This window comes from Plasmodium vivax, chromosome 14 (genome assembly GCF_000002415.2).
Source record: "Plasmodium vivax chromosome 14, whole genome shotgun sequence".
In the NCBI taxonomy this organism is placed as follows: domain Eukaryota; phylum Apicomplexa; class Aconoidasida; order Haemosporida; family Plasmodiidae; genus Plasmodium; species Plasmodium vivax.
In genome coordinates, this window is record NC_009919.1 from 66,315 (window position 1) to 90,014 (window position 23,700).

General features: G+C 29.3%; 4 protein-coding genes across 4 annotated transcripts, besides 18 other annotated features; 3 read left to right on the forward strand and 1 right to left on the reverse strand.

Moving 5' to 3' along the window:
* Window positions 1-628: 628 nt before the first annotated feature.
* Window positions 629-663: a microsatellite.
* A 182-nt stretch (window positions 664-845) lies between these two features.
* Window positions 846-946: a microsatellite.
* Window positions 947-1,121: 175 nt separating this feature from the next.
* Window positions 1,122-1,172: a microsatellite.
* A 290-nt stretch (window positions 1,173-1,462) lies between these two features.
* Window positions 1,463-1,537: a microsatellite.
* A 417-nt stretch (window positions 1,538-1,954) lies between these two features.
* On the forward strand, window positions 1,955-2,966 carry PVX_121897 (tryptophan-rich antigen (Pv-fam-a); the record flags this gene model as incomplete). The annotated part of the gene is made up of 2 exons (XM_001616892.1): window positions 1,955-2,023; window positions 2,208-2,966. The coding sequence occupies 2 exons, from the start codon at window positions 1,955-1,957 to the stop codon at window positions 2,964-2,966; spliced, it is 828 nt and encodes a 275-aa protein (XP_001616942.1).
* Window positions 2,058-2,151: a microsatellite.
* Window positions 2,184-2,214: a microsatellite.
* Window positions 2,371-2,395: a microsatellite.
* A 1,983-nt stretch (window positions 2,967-4,949) lies between the features above and the next one.
* Window positions 4,950-4,973: a microsatellite.
* A 331-nt stretch (window positions 4,974-5,304) lies between these two features.
* PVX_121900 (PST-A protein) lies at window positions 5,305-7,344 on the reverse strand (the record flags this gene model as incomplete). The annotated part of the gene is made up of 1 exon (XM_001616893.1): window positions 5,305-7,344. The coding sequence occupies exon 1, from the start codon at window positions 6,979-6,981 to the stop codon at window positions 5,305-5,307; it is 1,677 nt and encodes a 558-aa protein (XP_001616943.1). The 5' UTR covers window positions 6,982-7,344.
* A 561-nt stretch (window positions 7,345-7,905) lies between these two features.
* Window positions 7,906-7,925: a microsatellite.
* A 2,011-nt stretch (window positions 7,926-9,936) lies between these two features.
* Window positions 9,937-9,959: a microsatellite.
* A 472-nt stretch (window positions 9,960-10,431) lies between these two features.
* Window positions 10,432-10,531: a microsatellite.
* Window positions 10,532-12,270: 1,739 nt separating this feature from the next.
* PVX_121905 (hypothetical protein) lies at window positions 12,271-13,315 on the forward strand. The gene is made up of 2 exons (XM_001616894.1): window positions 12,271-12,695; window positions 12,873-13,315. The coding sequence occupies exons 1-2, from the start codon at window positions 12,510-12,512 to the stop codon at window positions 12,984-12,986; spliced, it is 300 nt and encodes a 99-aa protein (XP_001616944.1). The 5' UTR covers window positions 12,271-12,509; the 3' UTR covers window positions 12,987-13,315.
* A 1,067-nt stretch (window positions 13,316-14,382) lies between these two features.
* Window positions 14,383-14,408: a microsatellite.
* A 498-nt stretch (window positions 14,409-14,906) lies between these two features.
* Window positions 14,907-15,012: a microsatellite.
* A 1,155-nt stretch (window positions 15,013-16,167) lies between these two features.
* Window positions 16,168-16,225: a microsatellite.
* Window positions 16,226-16,846: 621 nt separating this feature from the next.
* On the forward strand, window positions 16,847-18,052 carry PVX_121910 (Pv-fam-d protein; the record flags this gene model as incomplete). The annotated part of the gene is made up of 2 exons (XM_001616895.1): window positions 16,847-17,088; window positions 17,252-18,052. The coding sequence occupies exons 1-2, from the start codon at window positions 17,014-17,016 to the stop codon at window positions 18,050-18,052; spliced, it is 876 nt and encodes a 291-aa protein (XP_001616945.1). The 5' UTR covers window positions 16,847-17,013.
* Window positions 17,867-17,942: a microsatellite.
* A 1,813-nt stretch (window positions 18,053-19,865) lies between the features above and the next one.
* Window positions 19,866-19,886: a microsatellite.
* A 2,444-nt stretch (window positions 19,887-22,330) lies between these two features.
* Window positions 22,331-22,387: a microsatellite.
* Window positions 22,388-22,816: 429 nt separating this feature from the next.
* Window positions 22,817-22,891: a microsatellite.
* The last annotated feature ends 809 nt before the right edge of the window (window positions 22,892-23,700 follow it).

The window sequence follows — 23,700 nt, forward strand, 5'->3', positions numbered from 1 at the left end:
GCAGCAGTATATAATTTCTACTTTGTTCATATTTCTACATATTTACCTAAATGGTTGCATACATTTGAGACGGTATAGAACTAAATTTAGTTAGAAGTTTAATTTTGCTTCCTTATGGTTCCCAAAAGGAAATTTAATAAAGGCCTATTAGTCATGAACGCATAGCCTACATCATTGTTTTACGAAAGTGATAAAAATTCCAAAACGATTCCGTTCAAATTTGGCGCGCATAGGAGTGAGAAAACTCCTTTAAAAAAAATAAAATAGGTTAACTATTTTAAAAATTGCATCCACTAAGCATTAAAATGAATAAAACACAGTTTAATGAATATTTCGAAAAAACCTGTTATATAGACACACATGTATAAACAACACATGGAGGCCTTAGAGTCCCTTTTATTTTATTTTATTTTATTTTATTCTCTTTCAATGTAATATAACAATATTAAAATGACACGCGTGCAGTTTTCATCAGAACATACAACCATTTTTACGTGAGAAAAAAGATTGATATATGCAAATTCATTCTTCCTCACATTTTTACCCTTATTTTTGCTTTAATTATAGAATACTAGAATGCACGAAGCGTGTGTTATTCATTACTTGGTTAGGGTTGATTCGAGAAATGCATAAATTACCTATTATCAGGGGTGAATTACCACTGCTACGCTTTGCAATTAATGAAACAATTATTTATTTGTTATAATACCTTTCTTATTATGTTAATAAGTACAGAAATAATATTCTCTATTCTTTTTAACTTCATAAAAAGAGTTATCCATAAAAGTTGTTACTTAAATTTTACGATATATATGTTTATAAATTTTCCCTCCATGCCTCTTTTGGATGTCACATTTTTTTTGTTTTACCCAAGTCTGTTCTTTCTTTATCAAAAAAAAATATGGCATTCTTATTAAGTATTAAAGAATTCCGTTATAACTATTCGATCAATGTACTTTACGATAATAATACGGCAGAGACAACTATCTATTTTTCGCCCTCGCAACAAAAAAGAAAATAAAAATTGTTCAAAAAACTATTATATAAAACAGTATAATCATATTACACACAAAGCTTTTTTTTTTTTTTTTTTTTTCGAAACGCCTTTTCTTTGATATTATTATTCAAATCAGCTGTGTAGATGTATCAATATCAATACAATACTGTAGAGGTGGCAAAAGATCTAGCTAAAATAGAACCCCCCCCACCCTTCATCAAAGCTGTTAATTTTGATTTTTCTTATACCCACATAGAACCATTATTCAATGTTTTTCTTTTATCATAATATTAACTTATTACCTTTGTTGGTAATTTTTTTACGCAAAGTTATAGCTAGTTATATTATAATTTAAGCTAAGAAAAATAAATCAAACGACCTGTAGATTTAATGAGCATGCATAAAATGATAAAAAAACAAAAAAAAATAAATTAAAAATATGGCTACCTTGCTGAATGATAAAGATAGCACAAGTCGCTTTGCGGAGGTAGCTATTTAAAAGGTAAGAAGTAGTATAATAAAATAATGGAAAAAATAGTTGCTTTACAACTTGAACCCCCCAAAGATTGTACTTATAATAGGTGAAACGTATTAGAGGCAGAATCCCAAACAACATTTTATTTGTTGTTGTAGAAAAGAAAAAAATTATTCAATTAATCTTTCAGTGAAGAAAGAGGTTATATTTTTTTAATTTTTATTTAATTTTTTTTTTCTTGTTCGTCATTTATTAAAATATACTAAAGTTTTATTCTATAAAATTTAAACAACAACTGTTTTTTTGTATTCTACTTCTTACTACTATTTAATAAAAACTTTTAAATTGTTGTTATCGAAATATAAATAAAAATATATTTTATTTCTCTCACGAAAAATTTTAGAATAATAAAATTTTAGTAATAAACTAAAAAATTAAATACTAATTTTTTTAAAAATCCTTAATTATTAAACTAGAACAAAATGGTTGCCTTATTACCAATTTCATTTTTTTCTTTATCTGCGGCTTACCTTTTAAGCAACATTTCTCCAGTAAGTCAGATTTAATCATTCATAAAAAAATTACCATTTCATTTTTATCTACTTGATTGAATTTGCATTCATAGTAGAGAGATATGAATAAACATGTGTTGTTATTACATATATACTAACTTGATAGATGCGGTTTAACTGACGCAAATTTCATCCCCCAATGTGTACCTCATTTTTTGTGTAGTCCTCTCAAAGCGCAGTAGATTACATTGAACAGGAACCACTAGATATACTAAACCTAGAAGAAGGTGATTTAGAAGTAACCGAACAATGGAAAGATAATGAATGGCACAACTGGAAGTTGAAATTGGAGGAAGATTGGGATTCCTTTTCTACATCTTTGATTAGGGATAAGAAAGATTTCATGAAAATAAAAACGGATGAATTAAATGGATGGCTTAATCTCGAGGAAAATAAATGGAATAATTTTTCTGGATATTTGAGTGATGGATACAAAAATTATCTATTAAAGAAATCCGAAAAATGGAATGATGCTGACTGGGAAAACTGGGCAAATACAGAGATGGTAGCTCATCTTGATAAAGATTATCACTTATGGTCTTTAAATACAGAAAGATCCGTAAATGCATTAGTAAGAGGAGAATGGAATCAATGGCAACATGACAAAATGTCATCCTGGTTATCTAGTGATTGGAAAAAAGTTGGAGCCATGTATTGGGATTTACAGGAAAGTAGAAACTGGGCTTCATATTCACACACAGATGATATGAAAGAGCACTGGATCAAATGGAATGATAGAAATGCTAGAGAAAATATTGAATGGTCAAAATGGGTGCAAAACAAAGAATATTTTATTATGTACGCAAGGCACAGTGATATTGAACAATGGAAATATGATAATTATGCCTTATACAGCACCTGGAGAAATGACTTTATTAACAGATGGGTAAGTGAAAAAAAATGGAATTCAATACTCAATTAGGAACAATATCCTAATTACCTTTTCTTGGAATAACTTCCACTAATTAGGAGATAACAGATCTTATAAGGGAAGAGGTGTCTACTCGAGTATGATTTGTTCAATAACCTAATTAAAAACGCTTTGGAGATTGAAATTACAACGTAATTTTTTTTCTCTATATAAAATTTAATCATTTTTTCTTTTAAAACTTTGCATAAAAAAAAAGAATATATATATTTGCCTATATACGGAATATGTTTCGCCCGAACTATTATTGGCCTTTTTGTATTCTTTTTTTTTTAAACAAATAATTATTTAATATTTACGTAAGTAGTAATTTTTTAAATAATTATTATAGCTTTTTTCTCGTGTTTACATGAGTCACAGTGTAACCTTTTTTCCTTTGAATTCCGTGATTTGGTTTCATATATAACAAATAATAAATTTGTGTGTTCGTTCTTTGATATTGTAGTACAACTTCCAAAATTATTATTTCCATATTTATAACTTCACACTCATGTCTAAAATTCTCTGATAAGAAGGTTATTTTGCAAAAAAAGGAGATAGAAAATATTTATCTCCCAAAAGGTTTTTCCGCAAAATTAATTGCTATCATTGCTATCGTTTGATTTTATCTATGAAAAAGGAAAAAAACTACTTTGCCATCACCTATCTTACCTATCTTATATTGATTCCTTAAATGGCTAATATTAGGAACGATGTTTCTACTTGCTGGTTGGTGCGTAGGCAATATATGGCACATGTTCCTTATGTATCTGTTCATATGTGTACATTTTTATTCATTATTAACCCATGTAAACAAAATTTTTCGCCCCCCTCTACCCCATATATACTTTACAAAAATTGTTACTCTTTTTGTAAGGCAGTTATCCTGGCGACATCCATAATTTAATAGTTAATGTCTATTTTAGTGTAAGGCGATATTCACCTTTCCCAAATCGAATGTTTCATTATTTACCAAGGGAACTTGCCTGTCTTCTTATACACTCTTAGCTGATCAAATGAATGTATTACGAAATGTCCTCTTTAATAACTATTTATGTAGTTTTTTTTTTATAGGTAACATCGTACGAGCTTAATAACATACATATTTGCATTACTTTTTTTTTTTTCCCTCTAATTATATTTTATGTTCAACTTGTTTTTCACCACACATAGGGCATAATAATATATCGAAATGGCAGCTAATGTAATGCAAATAAATAGTGCAACATATTTACTTTTCTATCTCTGCCTTTAAATTAACACTTTTATAAACTTTTCTGTCAAAATTGTAGCATTTTTTTTTTAACTATTTGTAAGCTCTCCGCGTGTGTAGTGTTATTTTTGCACTTCACAACTTCCAGTTATGTTACTAGACCTATCCCGTAGTAATGCACTTTCTTGGTGTACAACTTTTCATTTTAAGTTTAACACAATTTTTCTTCTTTCATTTAGTTCTGTCGGATATTTTAAAATTATTTGTCCTTTTTCTTTGCTTTAAATCGTTTTTACTTTAATATACATCTGGCCATTCCTGTAATGCTCGATTTTTTTTTTCTTAAAACATTTTAAACCCTTTATTTTGAAGTTATTATTATCATTTTTTGGGCAAAGTTCCTTATAAAATTAAATAGATGTGAACACTGCCTATCCCCTTTTGTCTTTTTTTCGCCTTATAATTTTCTTATTACATGCAGCATACTACTGCGCAGATAGGGAAAATTTATTTACCAACATTCTCTTCCTCGCACATGCAACTGTTCCTATCGACGCATGAGAATTATGCGCAAAAGATCTATTCTAGGAGTTTACATTTTACGCTTCATTTGACATAGAACAGGAAATATCCTACGTACGTTTCTAGCATTTCAATAATTGCAAAAAAATAGAATACGTAGGTGCAAAGGCGAAATGATCAATAATTTGACTGACGCCACCTTTTTCCCGCTATTTACACAACACCTTCTAAGCAGTAGGATAGATAATATGTAATGAAAGTACAATATTATTTTATGATTAATTTTTAGGAATTAGTAAAGTTCTAATATATAATTAGTAATACTTTAAGCAATTTTTTTTTAACTACAGTTGGGGGATAAACAAAATGTAAAAAGTATATTTCAAAATGTCAATTGTGTTAAACGTTATTTATTTACACACATAACTTAAAAAAAAAAAGTTGGAATAACAAAAAAAAAAAAAAAAAAAAAAAATCAAATAGAAAGTTGCATATATGTGCCTGCACATATATAATGTGATAATTATCAATTTTCATACAATGTTTTTTTTTTTTCTGAGATAACTTGCATAAGTTTGATAACACATCTTGTCAATTAAAATGATATAACATTCTCCTTTATGTTGCCTCTAAAGGTTGGGCCATTTCTTTTTTTGTGTGTAAATTTTCAATCCAATCTACGATGTTTTCTAAGACCTTTTCGTTCCCAGGCTCCGCGGTCAACCCGTGCTCCATATTTTCTAATGTAATCAATTCTTTATTATCATTATTTAATCTATTAAAAAATGATAATGCACCTTTGTAATAACAAAAAATATCATCTTTGGAATGAATTAACAATATGGGAATATCTTTGGGGATAAATTCCATATCACTCTCTAAGTTACTCGTTGCTTTTAGAAGTTCATACCAATATTTTACGGTTATCCCATTTTTGGATCGAATTTTATCAAAATTAGCAAGATCATTAAGATAGGGATATTTTTGAAATTCCATTTTTGTAACCACTCTTGATGTTGGAAAGAAGCCACTGATTAATCTTGAAAATGGTAAATAAAAATATTTATATTTATATGAACGTGGTGAAGCTATTTTCTGAAAAGAAATCATACTGGATAATGAGATACATCCTTGAATGTTTAGTTTTCCTTTCCCATCGTTTTGTGTCTTCTCTAACAGTTGTAATGTTCTTAAAACAATATTTCCTCCCATTGATTGGCCGACTAAGAATATTGGAAGTGAAGAACATTTATTATTCTTACATTCTTTACTACAGCAGGGTTCGCTATCGCTTTGTGGTTCGTTATCGCTTTGGGGTTCATTATCGCTTTTGGGTTCGTTATGGCTGCTGGGTTCGTTATGGCTGCTGGGTTCGTTATGGCTGCTGGGTTCGTTATCACTTTTGGGTTCATTATCACTTTTGGGTTCATTATCACTTTTGGGTTCATTATCGCTTTGGGGTTCTTTATCGCTACTGGGTTCGTTATCGCTTTTGGGATCGCTATCGCTGCTGGGTTCATTATCACTTTTGGGTTCATTATCACTTTTGGGTTCATTATCGCTTTGGGGTTCTTTATCGCTACTGGGTTCGTTATCGCTTTTGGGATCGCTATCGCTGCTGGGTTCATTATCGCTTTGGGGATCGCTATCGCTGCTGGGTTCGTTATCGCTTTGGGGAACGTTGTCGCTGCTGGGATCGCTATCTCTTTTGGGTTCATTATCGCTTTCCGGGTCATTATTACCCCCCACATTTTTGCTACATTCATCACTATTACCTTCACTGTCACCATCACTTAGTGCAGCACAACCCTCAACGTTATACCAAGTTGCCTTGGAATCATTTTCTTTATCCTTTAAACATAATTCATCATTAATTATATTAAGAAATTGTATTACGTCAAGCACTAAATCATCAAAGTTGTTAATATTAAGACTTAAGTTTTTCCACCCATCGGACAGCCCGTGTCCTTGTAAATCTAAGGCATACACGGAATACCCATTATTATTGAAATGTTCTATCCAGCTATTTTTGTACACGTAATAATTGTTTTCATCTTTTAATATAGCCTTAGAGTTATCCACTATTTCAACATTATGCCTTAAAAAGGTTAACCTTGCATGTGAATTTAGACCATGAACCAATACTATAACACCTACAGCATTTCGAACCAACCATCCAAACGTTCTCATTAATAAACCATCCTTATTAAAAAAAGAACCAAGTGTTGGTTTCCCGTCTAGTCTATCAGTAGATGGGGTTATGATCTCTTCGTCATAGTAAATATTTCCAGCCATTCTTTTTATAAAAATAAAAAGAAAACTAATTCACAACATCGAAAATGAAAAGAAGTACATACCTATATACTTAGTATGCTCTTTTTCGCACGAATGAATAACTTCCAATTATTCAAAACAAACCGCTCTTTTACTTTTAATCCCTCTAGCCCTTTCTATTTCATGTAATTAAATATGAAAAAAAATCCCCCCAAAAAAAAGTAAAATTATACTTAATCAAAAATAGGAATATAACTCAACATATAATGCAAATCCATTTCAAAGCATTAAAAAAAAATTGAAAAATTTAAAACGCGGTTATAAGAACATATGTAGATAAACAAAAAAAATACATGTACGGTTAAAATTGGCAAATGGGCATACAAAAAGGTAAATGTATCTAAAATAAACGAAAAAAAATATATATTATTATATATATATAATATATAATATAACGCGTTAAAAATTGCAAAGGAAAAAAAAACGACCACAGATCGCAGACTTGCGCACTTAATTATATATAAAAAAGTATACAGAATATGTAGTACAAAAACGAAAAAGATGTTTCTAAATGAATTAGTAACTGAAGGATTTACTCCATTTTTCTTTTTTTCGCATATTCATTGCTGTTTCGGTAAATAAGTAAATACTCCTTTTTGTTTTAATTTATACTTCTTTTTATACTTGTATTCTAATAATCTAAATTTCGTTTTGTGATAAATTGGTAAATACTTTTTATGCAAACTGTAGAAAAAAGAATACGTACTCTTTTGAACCAGAAATGTACAGATAGGAAGAAAAGCTTATTACAATTATATATATATCTTTTTTTTAGTATTTCATTTATTGTTTTATAGCAAAGTAACGTATATATATTTGTTCCTCATATTTCTATCATTCGTGATAAACAATTTTACTACTAAATCACAACTAATAGAAGACACTCCACCCCCCCAATATGTACATTATACCTATATAATAAATTTTCTCAAATATTAAAAATACTTATACCTTTAACTTCCTATGTACATTTAATTATTCCTGTTCACATATCTTGGATTTATCCCCCATTTGAACCATAGGATATAAACTATCAGCCGCAATACAAAACTATCATTGTAAATATAAACAAAATGACATGCTACACATTTAACATATACATTATACATATGTAATTGTAAAAGGAGCGAATAACTAAATTATATTTTTGGAGCAGTTACATGTTACTTAAAACGAAAACGCATATGTAATATAAACGTATCACGGGATGGATGTGTCCTATAACATGCATTTATCATTCTGTGTTTCAAATATTATTTATGACGAAAAGTATAATTCCGTTTTTTTTTTTTTTCTTATTTCCATAATCTTTGTACAAATGCTTAAGAAATATATTTATATTTTCATTCCTATTATGGGCTTAATAATACAAAATATCGTGCTTATTAGGTGACAATTTGCTGTAATTTCCCCGTAAAGCTTTCATTTAATCATTCTTAATAACATCATATTTTGTGCTGTGTTTCCATTAATTTAACAAAAAAATAAGAGGTAAAATTGTACATATATCTCTTCCCATAAAAATTGAAGCCCTCACCAAACGGGCACCTTCCCCACACCTATCCGCCTGTTATTTGTTCTTCAGCTCAGTGACCTTTGGTCTATATTATTTCTTCTTAAGTTTGCCTATATTGAAAGCTAAAATGAGGTAAACTGTATAATGTCTTAAAACATTTATTAGTAGAGTTACTACCACACAATAAATTGAGTTTTCCTTAGTTTCTACAAGAGGAAAACAGAACACCTATTCGCATGTAATAAATATGTATATACGTATGTATATATACGCCCATGCGCGAATATTTTCTTGTGTATCTTTTTATGCAACGCTGAAGACGCGCTTCCCGCATGTGAAAAGGCAAACCGTTAGTATATATCTTTACCGAAACTTCTTATGCTATCTTCCACTCTTATTTATCAGAGCTGAACGTTCTTAAAGTTATAGTTTTCCCCCCCTTTTTATTCATTTCGTTTCAGTTCGTTTGAAACGTTTATAGTAAAAATGATGAAAATCGTTTGATAAATAAGAATTATTACAATTTATGAACTTTACAGGTTCGTAAAAACATCACTTGGTATTAACGAATTCGTTTCCATGAAAAATAAAAGTGGTGTAAAATTAAGTTTCGTTTCAATAACTCTTTTATTGTACTTGGCATTTTTTAATAAAAATTGCTTTGTTTCTGCCTGTACCAATGTTTGACTCCAACTGGAGAAGCACTTCTTTTTTTTCTTTTTTTTTCTTAACTTTTAAAAATACTTAAACACATGTCTATAATGAAGTTTTATAAGTATACACTTTTTTTATAATGATGCAAAGCAGCTGTACATACATCAATTAACGGTTCTTCCCAAAAGGTTATTAAATGTGAAACGTTGCAATGTTATTAACTGCACTTCGCGATGAGTAAGAATGGTAAAATATAGACAAATGTGCATTTGACAAAAAATAAAGAATAAAGGGAATCACAATATAACCATCAAATAGAAATACCATAAAAATAAAACAAATAAACATTAGTGAGCTAATATATACGGTTAAAATGGCGAAATAAATTAATCTTAAGAATGAATGATGTCTTCATATGTGTAACTTGAACTAAAATTAGTCAACGTTAAATATTTTGATAGTCATAAAAACGGCTTACTTCCTAGCTACCTGTAGTCTCATTATTTTTTGCTATTTCCATAAAAATATATTTATTTTATCGTAAAATGAAAACAAAAAGGAAAAAGGAGAGACACTCAACTGTGCTATCTATATATGCATTGTGTGACATAGTTTACCCGTTTATCCTGCACACCGTTTCATTTGAACAAAGTATGCTACTTACGTTAGGAATTTACCTAGTTTTACATCAACGGATTTATCATATTATACGATAGCATCATTTTAAACTGCGCAAAAGCTGTGTGTTAATCTATTCATTTGAACAAAACTAGAGTGCGCATAAAAATCTCGAAAAGGCCTTCGATTCGGTGTTTCTAAGAATGCAATTATTTTCGCCCTTTCCAGAAATGCTTTTCTATGTAATTTATTCGTTTTATTTCATTAAAAAAATACAATGGTAATAATAATAGTAGTAATAGTAAAAATTTTATTTAACCGTAACTGTTTTTTCACTTCCCAGCGTTAAAAACAGATAGGATTTATTTTTTTCTCATTAACTTTGAATATACTTGAACAGACACATCTTGCGCGCTAACTAGTCGCTCATAACCGTTTTCGCTTTAAGAACACGCTTCATTTTATCGAAGTTTCGTAAAACTAAATGTGTAATGAGGTAATTAAACAGCTTTTCTTATTGTTAGAATTTAAATTTAACATTTTGAAATAAACTTTAACATAACATATATAGTCGAGCAGGCAAAGCTTTAGGCTTGATTCGCGCTTTCAGCTGCATAAGCTATGCTTAAATGGTTAAGAGACCCAGCCAATGCACTTCTTGCGTAGTAATGCTATATGCCTATTTTTCTATATTACAATTCATGAGATGTTATTTTTTCCATTCCATTTTAGTATTCATTTTAAGGTGAATTATATTGTTTGTTCGTTCACTCATCAACGTAAGTTACTACGTAAGCACACAGTACATTCATATTTTTCCTAACATTACAGGCAGATATGATTGCCTATTTTTTTTTAATTATAAGTTCATTTTTGTTTAAACCTGATCATAAATAACTGCTAGCGAATTTAAACGAAGGAGAACACGTATATGACGTGTTCACATGTGCAGAGTGTCATACACATAATTCTACATGAACAGTAGAATGTTAGCACAGCATGAACATCTTGCAAGAATTGAAAATATACCCACTATACGATAATCATTATGTGTGCGCTACTCTTTAAATAAAAACTACACATCTATCACAACACAATCGGATGCGCCTGTTAATTTTTTTGAGCGCCCTTTTAAACATTGCTCATGCATCGAATAGTAATTATAAAAAAAATTTCGAGTGATAAAATGCGCATTTTATTTTATACAAAATTAAATTTTTTTTTACTTTTAAAAAATGCACTAGTTAACGATTGCCAAGAGCAGAATCGTTCATTTATTTAAAGCTATTCGAACTTAAATTCTTACAAGCCTGAAAAGTGCTGACTTCATTTACTGCACGAAATATTGCCTATTAATAACATTAAAGTAGCGGATTTTACTTTTGCATTGTTAATTTATCATTATAACTTCAACGTAAAAGTAATTTTTTTTTTATAAATATATTGTACTTATTCGTCACTGGAGCGCAACCCAGCATGCAGTCCATGCATACATGGTGTCTATGCCCCCTTTTGTTGCTTCCTTTGCAAGGAACAAAGCGATTACTACAAAAAAGTTAAAATAAATAAACTGAACAGACATACGGTATTTAATGACGCCAATTTTATAGAACGCGCACGTTTATAGCCTAACACAAGCGAAGTGTCTTAAAGACAAAATAAGATAAAACAAAGGAAAGATGACGAAGAAGTTTATCATAAAAAGGGTTTATAAAATTTCTTTTGCTCCTTGAGCTACTAGCATTTTTTTTTGCGCTTTGCATCTTTCGTTAGTATTCCCCAAACGCGTAAATGCATTTTTAGGATAACGCAATGGAATGAGTTATATACATATACATATATGCATAAACATACAGTGTCGAAAGGTCTAAACCAGTTTAACAAATTTATAAAACAATGATGACTCTTCGTTGGAAGAATGGTGCGACTGCTCTGTTATAGCCAAATATTCCTCCACACTGTTTGTCCAAAAAAGATACCTCTTCTTTCCTTAGAATAAATTAAGAATATCCGCGAAAGAAGCAATAAAATTTAAGCATCTATTTTTAAATCAATAAAATTTATTATACAAGAATTGATATGTTTCTTTTGTACTAAGTCAAATTATTGTTTTACCCCTGGTCTTCTTTTCTGCGTTATTTTTATTATTTTTTTTTCAAGAAAAAATGAGCATTAATATAAAAACAAACAGAGTAGGAAAGATGCTAAACATACTGCAATTTCTTTTTTTGCATGCAAAATTGTAATATTATTACGCACAATTTTATCTAAAAATATGCTCCACTGATTATATTTATTTATACATAATTTGTATAATGAAAATACAGTTTCAAATAAAAAAGTCCTACAAAATACAAATTCGTAGAAGTCTTCTTCTTATAAGCGTTTCTTCTTTTCTTCTTCGTATTTTTATTTTACTTTTTTAATAAAATTCGTGCAATATTTTTAATAGCTTAAAAAATAATATTTTATTTTGAAATTATTCTTCATTACAACATTTTTCTTTGTTTTTTTGCCTGATTTTTAATTTGTTTATTTTTATTTTCTCTATATAGAAAATTATAAAATACACGCTACTGATATTAATTTAACAAAATTTTAGCATACATTTGCAAATTTCCTTTCCATTTGATTAATATCTCTTATTTGTTATTATTTTATTTTATTTTTTTTTTTTTAATCGCATTCTTAAATATAAAAAATGGATCAAGTAAGAGAATTATTTGAAAGTCCTCGATTTGACTTTTTGAGAAGTTTAATTCCAAGGCGTGCTACTTGTGGCTGTACCTCATTTTCAAAAGCTAATTCCGTCTCCCTTACCTTAACCATATGTTTGGTTGTATTTTCAATGCTCCTGGCAAATTCTTATTTTGAGAGTCGCTATTTGGTAATATAAAAATTATGCACAAATTATTTGCAAATATAAATATGCATAAACGCTGGGCACTTGTGTTCACCATGTAGTAGTTTATTAGCAAGGAAGGAATATGTATATGCATATATGTATATGCCCATGCAAACCATTCTTGTTAATCCCATTTTCTTTCATTCTTAATCGTTGTAGAAACCAAAAGATATACTTGAAGAGGAAAGATTGCAAAGGGGAAAAACTGATGAAGAAATTGAAAAAATAAAGGCCATGAACGAGGCAGAAATGACGCACGCAGTATGGATGTAAAATTGAATAATCTAGAAATACTATTCCCCGCCACCGCTGAAAATGAAACGGACAAATGGCACAAAATGAATCGAAGGGAAGCAGATGTTAGAGAGCATAACCCCCAAACTGAAAAGTAAATGAACTTTATTGATATCATATCATATTAGAAAAATCCTGGTAATCAAAAATGTAGAAGCCAAGGTTTTGAATGAAGCATCCTATCAACAAGGGGTATAATATAACGTTATAAGTTTTGCTGTGTATTTAGATGCAGAAGCAAAACATTTTTATCGATATTAACTCCTATTTGCAAAAATGAATCTTTTGACTGTACACATGTGAAAGAATTATTTAGATAAAAAAAAAAAAAAAAGCACATTTGCTAAAATGAAAGAAAGCCTTGTATGAAGCACATACCGACAAGAAGGTAAATGAGCCAAATTGGCGGAAAAGGCAGTGCAACCTAGAGATAAGAAAAATTGGCTAAACTGATAATCAAGCAGACCAGCGTAAAAACGAAACAGTACAATAGATGGATCCACCACTAGGAAAAAATATTTTTATATTTATTTACATAATTAGCGCGCGATAAATTAAGCACATTGGGTAATGTTAAACAAGTCCCGAATGAATGGGCAGAATTCCTTTACCAGGAATAAGCGTATAAACGGTTTCAGTGTTACGAACGCGTACAAAGGAGGAATTCCTCTTATAAAAAAAAAAATACTCATTAGGGTACCAAATGTACAATAAGTGGGAAAGTCAATTCCTACGTACGCATACTTTTTGCTCTCAATCAATTTTTACAGGTTTTTTTTAAACTATGTCTATAAATTTAATTATGCATATATCTATACTCACCTTGTTTGCGTTGTTGATTGCAACTATTTTTTTCCCCACTCCGTTCCGTTATTTAAAAAATAAGATTTTATTAAAAAATTTGCTTCTAATTAAACAATATTTTATACATAAGTTAAAGTGTAAATTCCGTAATATCACATTTTTTTAGAAATTTGTACACCGTGTGCATTACGTATATTATCTTTAACTTATATTTTAACTTAATCTATGATTTTTTTGGAAAAAAAAACTTTGAAAAATATCGTAAACAATCAACAAAATTACTATTTTTGTGAGGAGATGAAAGAATTCGCCATATGCTCTGTAGATTCGTAAGAATCAGTCGATAGGCAATAGCTGCTAAAAAATGGGTAAGAAATTATTCATTATTAATAAGCAAAGTATGCCAAAAAACAGATTAGTGAATGTGACTCCAACCTGAAACTTCAAGCCTCCTCAACTGTGTGGAATAGCTAAAAAGACACTACTACTCCAGCATAACCACCTGTTCACTCTACCATTCATTCTTTTCATATAATAATCAAAAATTGTAAGTGAAAAATCGCACATTTAAAATAGTAACCTCTTACATATCATGTTATCATTTTACACACGATATTATTAAAGTGTATGCCTCTCCTTTTTTACAATTCTTTTAACCCCCAAGTGTGAATTTAACGTAGCCTTATTCATAATGCCTTTAATAGGCCACATTAAATTGTATATTCACGTCGAAAGGTCTTTATAACAGAATTACCTTTTTTATTATTTTTTTCTCTCTAATGTAATACCCTTTTTCGCAATGGTTAAACACGTGAATATTAAAAGGAATTTTTTTTTTTTTACACTAACTAATAAATGAAATACATTGATTCGTTAAAAAATTCTGCATAAAGGGATGTCACACTGTTGGTAACAAAATGGCATCACACAAAACACCATCATTATGCATCCCATCGGTTTAATTAAAAGTGCATATCGAATACGTTAAAGTAGAGGACAAACAAAAAGAACCTCTTTTTATTACGAATAAAATACTACAGTTCATCCCCTAAGGTGTAATAAAAACGCGTCGAAGTAGTGTAAATATGTTTAATAAGCGTGATACGCTGCATTCCATTTCGAGGTACTATCACATACATCATTCGATCTACATCTTTATACGGCTAGTGAACTTTAAGATATATACAAACGTAAGACATGCTAATAAACTCACTATTATTGCTAGACCCACAATCGGTTGAACCATATAAACGACTTAACCAAAGGAGAGCATTTAATAACAGTACAAAGGATAACCCACATGTACCTTTTTTATGCCATTTTAGGTAAAAACTTATATTCACAAATTATTTATTTGTAACGAAATTGAGTTTAAGTAATTATTTCGTATATTAAAAATGCCCCTAAAATGTGAAACATATATTGCTGTTTTTCCAACTTGCATATTTTTTAAAACCTTAAATGTATATACATATGTAAATAAATAAATACATACATACAAATGAGCGTACATGTGTTTGCTCACTTTTATAATTATTCCTAAAATGGTAGACAGCGAAAATGCGCATAGTATATCCAAACATATTATAAAAAGGAAGGTAAATTCCACGTAATTAATGATTTTTTTGCCTCCTAAAACGATAATGTGGCATTTCTAGAATTTTATACGATCAACAATTTGCATGTGTAATGAATAGAATAAAACAGAATTACCATACATAAATAATACACTACTGCATGTGATACTTCCTCTGCTTACAAACCAGCATACGTAATGAGAAACATGGTGTCACGATGGGAATTTTTTTTTATTTATGGCATAGTATATTGTACTTAACGTGGCTTATTACATATGATAAAACCATATAAAATATTACTACGCATATTCATTCATACGTCGCTAGCCATTTATTAAATTGCATTATAATTACGCAATTTTGAAGGTTAACAGAATTAAAGGTAGTATCTTCTTTTATTTTGCAGCAAAAGAAGGAATATTTTCTTCATAAATTGAAATACTTTTTTTTTATAATGGTATATTTTTATGTACATGCCTTTTTTTCATAAATTATATGCTATTAATAAAAAGGCAAAGCAGCGCGTTAATTGATTAACAAATTATTGCACGGCTGCCCATAGGTAACCCTTTTAATTATTTCGTCAAAATATCAAAAATTACATGTAATTTGTTAGATCAACTAACTCTGCGTATGAATAAAATGTCAAAAAATTATAAATTATTTAGAATACGAAAATACGTCCAGTCCATGCAGTAATGATTATTTTTTTAGCTTAAAAATAGCAAAGAATTTTAATTTATCGCAAAATAAAACGCCATTCAAGAAATTAATTATTAGCATAAAAAGAAATATCGCAGAATTGCATTATTTTAATATAAAGTAATGACGCGGAATAATTTAATTGCTTTTGATAAAAGAATGCTTCATATTTATTCACATATTGCATAACATTTAACATTACTGCATTATTAAATAATAATATATTCTTTACTTTATAATATTTTTTCTTTCGTCCGCACTTCATTGCTTCACAGTTTTAAAGAAATGCATTGCATTTAAATGACGATAACAAGTAATAATACTTGCTAGACAAATTAGTACGAAAACAAAATTGACATGCTATTTTAAATTAATTTATTTCTTTCTAATTATGATGCTATATAATGAAATTGCGCTCACCCAAATTTTTGCATTTAAAAAAGATGTGATAATAAGCAATAAAATTATGTTAACGTTTATTTTTTTTTAATAACACCTATATAACTGTAATTATTTTTATTAAATATTATAAAGTTTTTCGTTTTTTATTAAAACGTAATTCACTTATTTTATAAAAAATATTATTTTAATAAAATAATTATATTTTCACTCACAATATAAAATATACATTTTTATGCGTATAAAATAATATTTTTTAAAAAATTATTACATAATAAAAAAAAAATTTCGTCATTCTTCGAAATTAATATTACCATTTTTTCAAATTACAAAAGGGAAAAATATCTCATAATTCTGGGAAATAAGAAAAATATAAATTTTTATATATATAAACAATAATTACATAAATATCACTGAATAAAAATAAGTGTGAACTGTCATACTTAATCAGCGTCAGCAATTTTTCATTATAATTTTCCATAATAAAAGTTAATAAATTTTTACATAATTTAATTTAAGGAAAAATGAATAAGTTCAGCCTCTTTATTAACATTATAACAGTTATCCTTGCACATAACTCGTGGAGCCATTCGAACAACGTAAGATATAATAAATAAACTGACCATTGTGAATTTATTTATATTTCTGTTTCGTGGTATATAATAAATGCACCACACATGCATTTTAGTAGTAAAATGCATATGTGTAAAATGTTAAAGTGAAAACCATCTTTCAATTATCTGACTTTATTTCTTTTTCCAGTCAGCTGTTTCTTTTGCGGAATCATGGGGAAAAAACAACCAAGTTAATATATCAGACATTCGAGCTATTCGATCTCTTGGTGAATCCGATACCGATGGAGAGACGAAAGGGGTAAGAAAATCTCGTAGAAATAATGGTGAAGATTATGATGAAGATCGATATGATGCCTTGACCCAAGATTACTTTGACATGATGGAAGATGACATTCATAAGAAAGAACCTTCAGCAACAATATCTGAAATGATTAACAATATAGATCCTAAAGCTCAAATGAATTATCATCTTGGTAAAATGACACGTGATGATTATCCTTCATCGTGTTTAAAATGTAGAAATGTTAGAAGAGGTCTATGGAGAAAAATTAAAAGCACCTTAAGAAACGTCGATAAAATGACAGAGCGAGAAATGTACAAACTATTAAGTTCTAAAAATTATGCTAACTCCAAAGTAGGTGTAGAACGTAGAAGTATGACAGGAAAGTCTAAAAGTTTTCTCTCTAAGTATAAAGTATTCTCCCCAGTTTTGGTACTTGCAGTAATATCGTACTTATGCGTAAAGAGCTTTGGCGCACCAATGTGGGCTACCTTCTTTGCAGCAGCAGCTGTTCTAACTTTAGTTTATCTTATTTCCAAATACGCAAAATGCTCCAAAAGACTTAGAAGATTCTCTGGACAATTCCCAAGACGATCCCGAGAAGATTTCCGACGAGCAAAACGCGAAGTAGATAACGAAGAAGAAGAAGACGTTGTTTCTTCCAGAGATAGTATAGATGACTCATCAGAGAATATAAAAATGTCTTAAAAGCTGATTGCTGAAATAAAGCGTCGAAATTTCTGTACAAATATTTTCTTTATGTATAATACATATATACCCTGAAGGAAACAAATTCTCCACCTTTTCCATATAATTCTAAACTTATTAAGAATTTTTTCTCAGAATAAAAAAGTGTTTTTTAATGTAACATTACTCTTCCTAACAAATAAGCATTTCTGGAATGTATTAACACTTATCTGAACTATTATCATTATTATTTTATTTAATTATGATTTTTTTTCTCATAGTGTGTAAGAAGCTTTGAAAGGAAGAAGTATTTAATTAATACTTTTTTTGTTTCTTTTTTTTTTTTTTTTTTTTTTCCACACGAAGCACATCGTTGATGCATTGATACATTGATACATTGATACATTGATACATTAATATTTGATTATGCTTGGAATTAAACCTGCTTTTTGCAAACATGAACACATATTTTGGTAAGCTCAAAATATAATTTTTTTTTTTTTCAAAGATCGCCATAGAAATTTATCATTCATAGTGATGTTATTTTTTTAGAAGAAAAAAATAGTAAGGGATGTATATCTTTACGGAGTTTTATCTAAAACTCGAAGTGGAAAATTTTATTTATTTTTCCGTTCCATTTTTATCATCGCTCTTTGACGCGGAATGTGTAAATTACAAAGAATAAATACTTCTTTATTTTAACGTTATTATGTTACGCACACTTTAGCAAAGTTTTTCTATGAAAAGAGTCGTGCTATATTTCACTTTAATAAAAAGTTCCCCTAGTTCAAATTATCACTCGTTTTAAAACGAAGAAAATAAAAAAATTTCAGCATCAAATTTTGAGGTTTTAACAGGACAAAGTGTTGTTATGTTATGTGCTGTGCTGTATTGCAGTTGCAATTTTGGAACCCCCACTAAAATTGTAAGAAAAAATTACTTAGGAGGAAAAATCCTCCTATAAAGAAAGAAGCGCAAAAGATTAAGAAAGGCGCGTGTGGTGAACGTGCTAATAATAATTTACCGCACCGTTGGGCGTAAAATAATGCTTAATTGTAAAACGAGCTGATTCTTATGTAATAGGAAAAAATCTGCCATTAATTATATTACAAATTAGATCGTTATCTAATGATAATTCGCGAAATGTATACAACAACCCTTACTTAACAAAACAGTCGAGGTGTGTTTCTGAAAGTTGCTTTTTTAATTTAAAGGAGATTATACTATTTTTTATACATTTAACTAAATTAAAGCAAAGGAACAATTTAGATTTTTTCTACAGTTTCTATTTCGATATAGTGCAAAATATATCTTTTAAGATTAGGGTTAAAATATGAGACTTAAGAATTCCATTTTTATTTAAATAATTTCACCAAATAGTGTTAATTTCTTTTCTAAAATCCCATAGTAAATTTTTCTACCCTTAAGCAAACATTTTTAATAGGTATATATTATAATCAGTTCTACACAACACATAAAAAAGTGTTCTCAAAACAGTGATTGCACTATAGAAAAAAAGGATTCATTTTTTCTCCCTATCTCTACATTAATGCCGTGCCAATTATGGCAATGCCGATCAAGGCCACAAACGATCGCTAACTATTTCTGCTGTTTTAATTAACTAATTAGTTGATTACTAGATTAACTGATTAACTAATTGTTCATTTATTTAAAACCCAGTGGAATTTCTGTCTGAATAACCCCGTTCGATCCTCTTTTTAGTAGAAAAAGAAGAAACAAACGTCGAGTCAGTGTTGAATGCTTATACGTGGCCAAAGAAATAATTCTTATTTTTATTTTTTCAGCGATCATAAAGTTTTTATTTAAAAATCGATAATTCGATCATTCAGTAAGTATATCTATGTATGTTTTAAGTGAAATGTCACATATATGATGTGATTAAAATAGAACTGTAATATAAATTTAATTTTTAAATTGTTGCAAAAATGTGTTTGCTAGCTTTCTGGTATTTGTTCTTAAGTATATATAATTATATATAATATATAGGTGATATACTCGCCTACCTCGTTGCGGCTCCCACCTCTTTCACTTTTCTTTTTCGTTCTCATTTTTTAATGCTCATTTTTCACTTATTTTTTGTTATAGCAATTATATATATAATTTCAATCGTTCATACATGAAAAAAAAAAAAATGCATAATCATGTGAACTTTTTATGGCAATACATTGGCTTTTCAAGTTGAAGCTGCTCAATGTAGCTTATTAGCGTAATAACACACCTTCTCAGAGCAGCAAGTAGTATATAACTAATTCGTTTTTTAAAAAAGAAAGCTATATATGAACAAGTTTTAATAGCAAATTGCTATTACCTTACCAACCAAATGAACCAATTAATAATAATTTTTTATAGTGCTGTATAGCCCCTCAAAATGAATTCATTAGAAAGAAAAGTAGTAATGAATAAAATATACTATGTGCATTTAGTAACAATTAAAAAAAAAAAAGGGGCCAGCAATTAGCTATATTCATAATTCACCAAATTCATAACGCGGACCTTGTTATATATACACTATTCATTATTGTAACGCGCACTGTTTTTTTTTTTTTTTTTTATTATTGTTAAGCTATTCAATTCTGATTTTATTATACAATAGATAGGAGCAATAACCTTCCCTCCCAATCTTCATCCTTATAAATCTGTTTATTTCTAACCAAAATGGTGGTACAACAACAGATTAATTCTAGGCTTTTTAAAAGGCCGCTATTTATAAATTTGTTTATTCTTAGCTTTTTTTTCTTTTTTTTTTTCAATCTTACCATTCAGTATATATAAATATCTTACTTTTTAATTTTTTAATTTTTTGAAAAAAAAAAAGTTTTTAAATATAATTTATAATTTTTTTTTTTTTTTTTTGCAATATTTTTATAACATTTATGTTTAATCACATTTTGTGTTAACTTTTACAACTAATATTTTATAATTTGTAAACTTTAATATATATAGTGATTTTTTCACCTTGTTTTTTACATTTTTCAATAATTGTATGTTTTGTTTTTACTTCTAATTCTAGATTTTTCTTACTTTCGCAATTTTATAGAAATATATAAAGTTTAATAAATTTCAACAACACTTAATAGTAGTATATTTCTTTCTAAATACCAGAAATAGTTCTCTCTCTCAACCAATATAAGTAGGCTTTTTTTTTTTTTACTTCTAGTATATATCAATAATGGCTGTTAAAACAAAGCAAAATAAGAAAGAGAAAAAAGGTGCTTTTCTCTTTTGCACCAAAGCTTCCTTGTACACCCTTCTATTATGGACTCTATATAGCTCCAATTCTGTAAGAACAAAAAGAAAAGTGAAAAACGAAACGAACGCATCATCTGTGACCCGGCAAAAAAGGGACACCCATCTCACCCCACGTGTTCTTTGTACATCTGTCCATGAGTAGTTTTTTTTCGTTATGCCTAACATGTTTCTCCTTATTTTTTTTCAAACATTACATATATTGCATATATGTAATATACTTTTTCTTTTTCTTTTCTTTTTACTATCTTTTTACACTACACTTACGCCACCTGTTCACTACATTTTCACTATCTTTTTATTAATGTAAATAAAAACTGCTTAACTTTTATCTAAATTTTATAAACAATTCGTTTTGCCCCCCTTCTTAGACCCAATATGGTGATTCGTACAATGTGATGAACAATAGCCTTGGAAAAACCGCGGATTCAAGAGCTCTGAGGTCATTATTAGGAGGAGCTTTAGAAGAAGCTTCAGAAGAAGTTGCAGGAGAAGTTGCAGAAGAGGAAGGTGCAGAAGAAGAAGTTGCAGAAGAAGAAGAAGTTGTAGAAGATGAAGAAGAAGTTGTAGAAGATGAAGAAGAAGTTGTAGAAGATGAAGAAGTTGTAGAAGATGAAGAAGCTGCAGAAGAAGAAGTTGCAGAAGAAGAAGTTACAGAAGAGGAGGTTGCAGAAGAGGAGGTTGCAGAAGAAGAAGGTGCCGAAGAAGAAGCTGTAGAAGAAGAAGGTGCCGAAGAAGGAGCCGTAGAAGAGGAAGCTGCCGAAGAAGAGGCTGTAGAAGAAGAAGCTGCCGAAGAAGAAGCTGTAGAAGAAGAAGTTGCAGAAGAAGAAGCTGCAGAAGAAGCTCCAAAAAAAGATCCAGTAAACATAAAATTTGAATTTAACGACGATAGCTCCTTACCTGAATCGTTTAAAGATTTACGTGCTTCATCGGAGGTCATGGAGCAATATAGAAAAAAGGAATTAAATCGATTCCATTTTAGACCAACAATAACAGGAGATGTTGAATATATAATACAAAATAGTAATGCATTCAACACACGAAAACGCTCCATGGAGGGAGACCCATCAGCTATTGCATTATATCCAAAGGGATACTGGGACCCATATTTGGCATTACAAAAAGCAATCAAAGAAACAATTCAAAAACATGATGAATATAGAAAAATGTTAAAAAACGATTTCGCCGATGTTACAATGATAGATAATTTAGAAAATAATAAAAGAGTAAAAGGAGAACCATACGTAGAAAGAAATTACGGATACGTAGATCCAAAAGAAGTGTTACTAAGACCAACCGCTTCAACAGAAGGCGATGAAAAATCACAACAAGGAGAAGAAACATCAACAAGAGCAGAAGCAGGAACAGAAAAGAAAAAGAAAAAAAGAAGAAGATTCTGCTGTTTTTAAAAAGTCATCTAACAGAGCGAGTAGTAAAAAGAACAAACAAAGTTATTTATTCTGCTGTTATATAAGAGGCCAAAAGGTGTACTGAAAATGCTAGCTGATAGTGGAGTTATATGTGTACATATACGAATTAAGAACGATCGAAGCAAGCTTTTTCTTTTTTTAACCGTTTGAAAATAAAGGAGAAAAAAGGGGGAGTTCCCCCCCTAAATATCGGAAGAGTGAGATGATAGTATAGAAAAAGTGTGTAAAATCGAAATGATCTTAGAAGACGACTATAAATGTAGCAACAGAAAGAGTTACTTTTTTGTTGATATATATGCGCTCTTCGTACTAATCAGTATGTGTATGTGTAGTATTTAGTTCACCATTAAAATTATGTATTCTACAAATTTTGCTATTAAATACTGCGTACTGAGAATAAATTGACCCTTATTTTTATACAAACAGTTTTGTGTGCTATATTTTTCGATCTTTTCTATAATTTGCTTCATATATCCATAAAGAAAAGGCCATTTTTATTATTTTCTCATGGACTTAGAACAAGAATATAGAAATGAATAAAGAATATTTTTTGAATAATATAACTGTTATGGTAATAATCATCTATTTTTGAAAAAATCAAGGGGTTCAAATTTGTGTAAGAGGGAGATAAAGAAAGAGGGAGGTGAGAGTGAGAGCCGTCTTCTCTCTCGCTAGGTCTGGCAATTGCACAGAACGGCAGATTTGCAAGTCAAAAGAATTAGCCTTTAGAAATCTTCTACTTTTTCTTGCGTGCCATCCCATATACTTATACTTGTTGTATAATATAATTAAAAATATACGCCTGCTGGTTCGCGAATAAAAGAGCACAGGAAAAATATATATAATAAATAACCTTTGTTTTTTCATTACTGCTATAATTTTTTCTTTATTTTTTTTTATTTTAAGCTTTAATAAATATATCGCCTAATCATTATAGCGTTCAAATTATCGTAACATATATACACGTGTTGT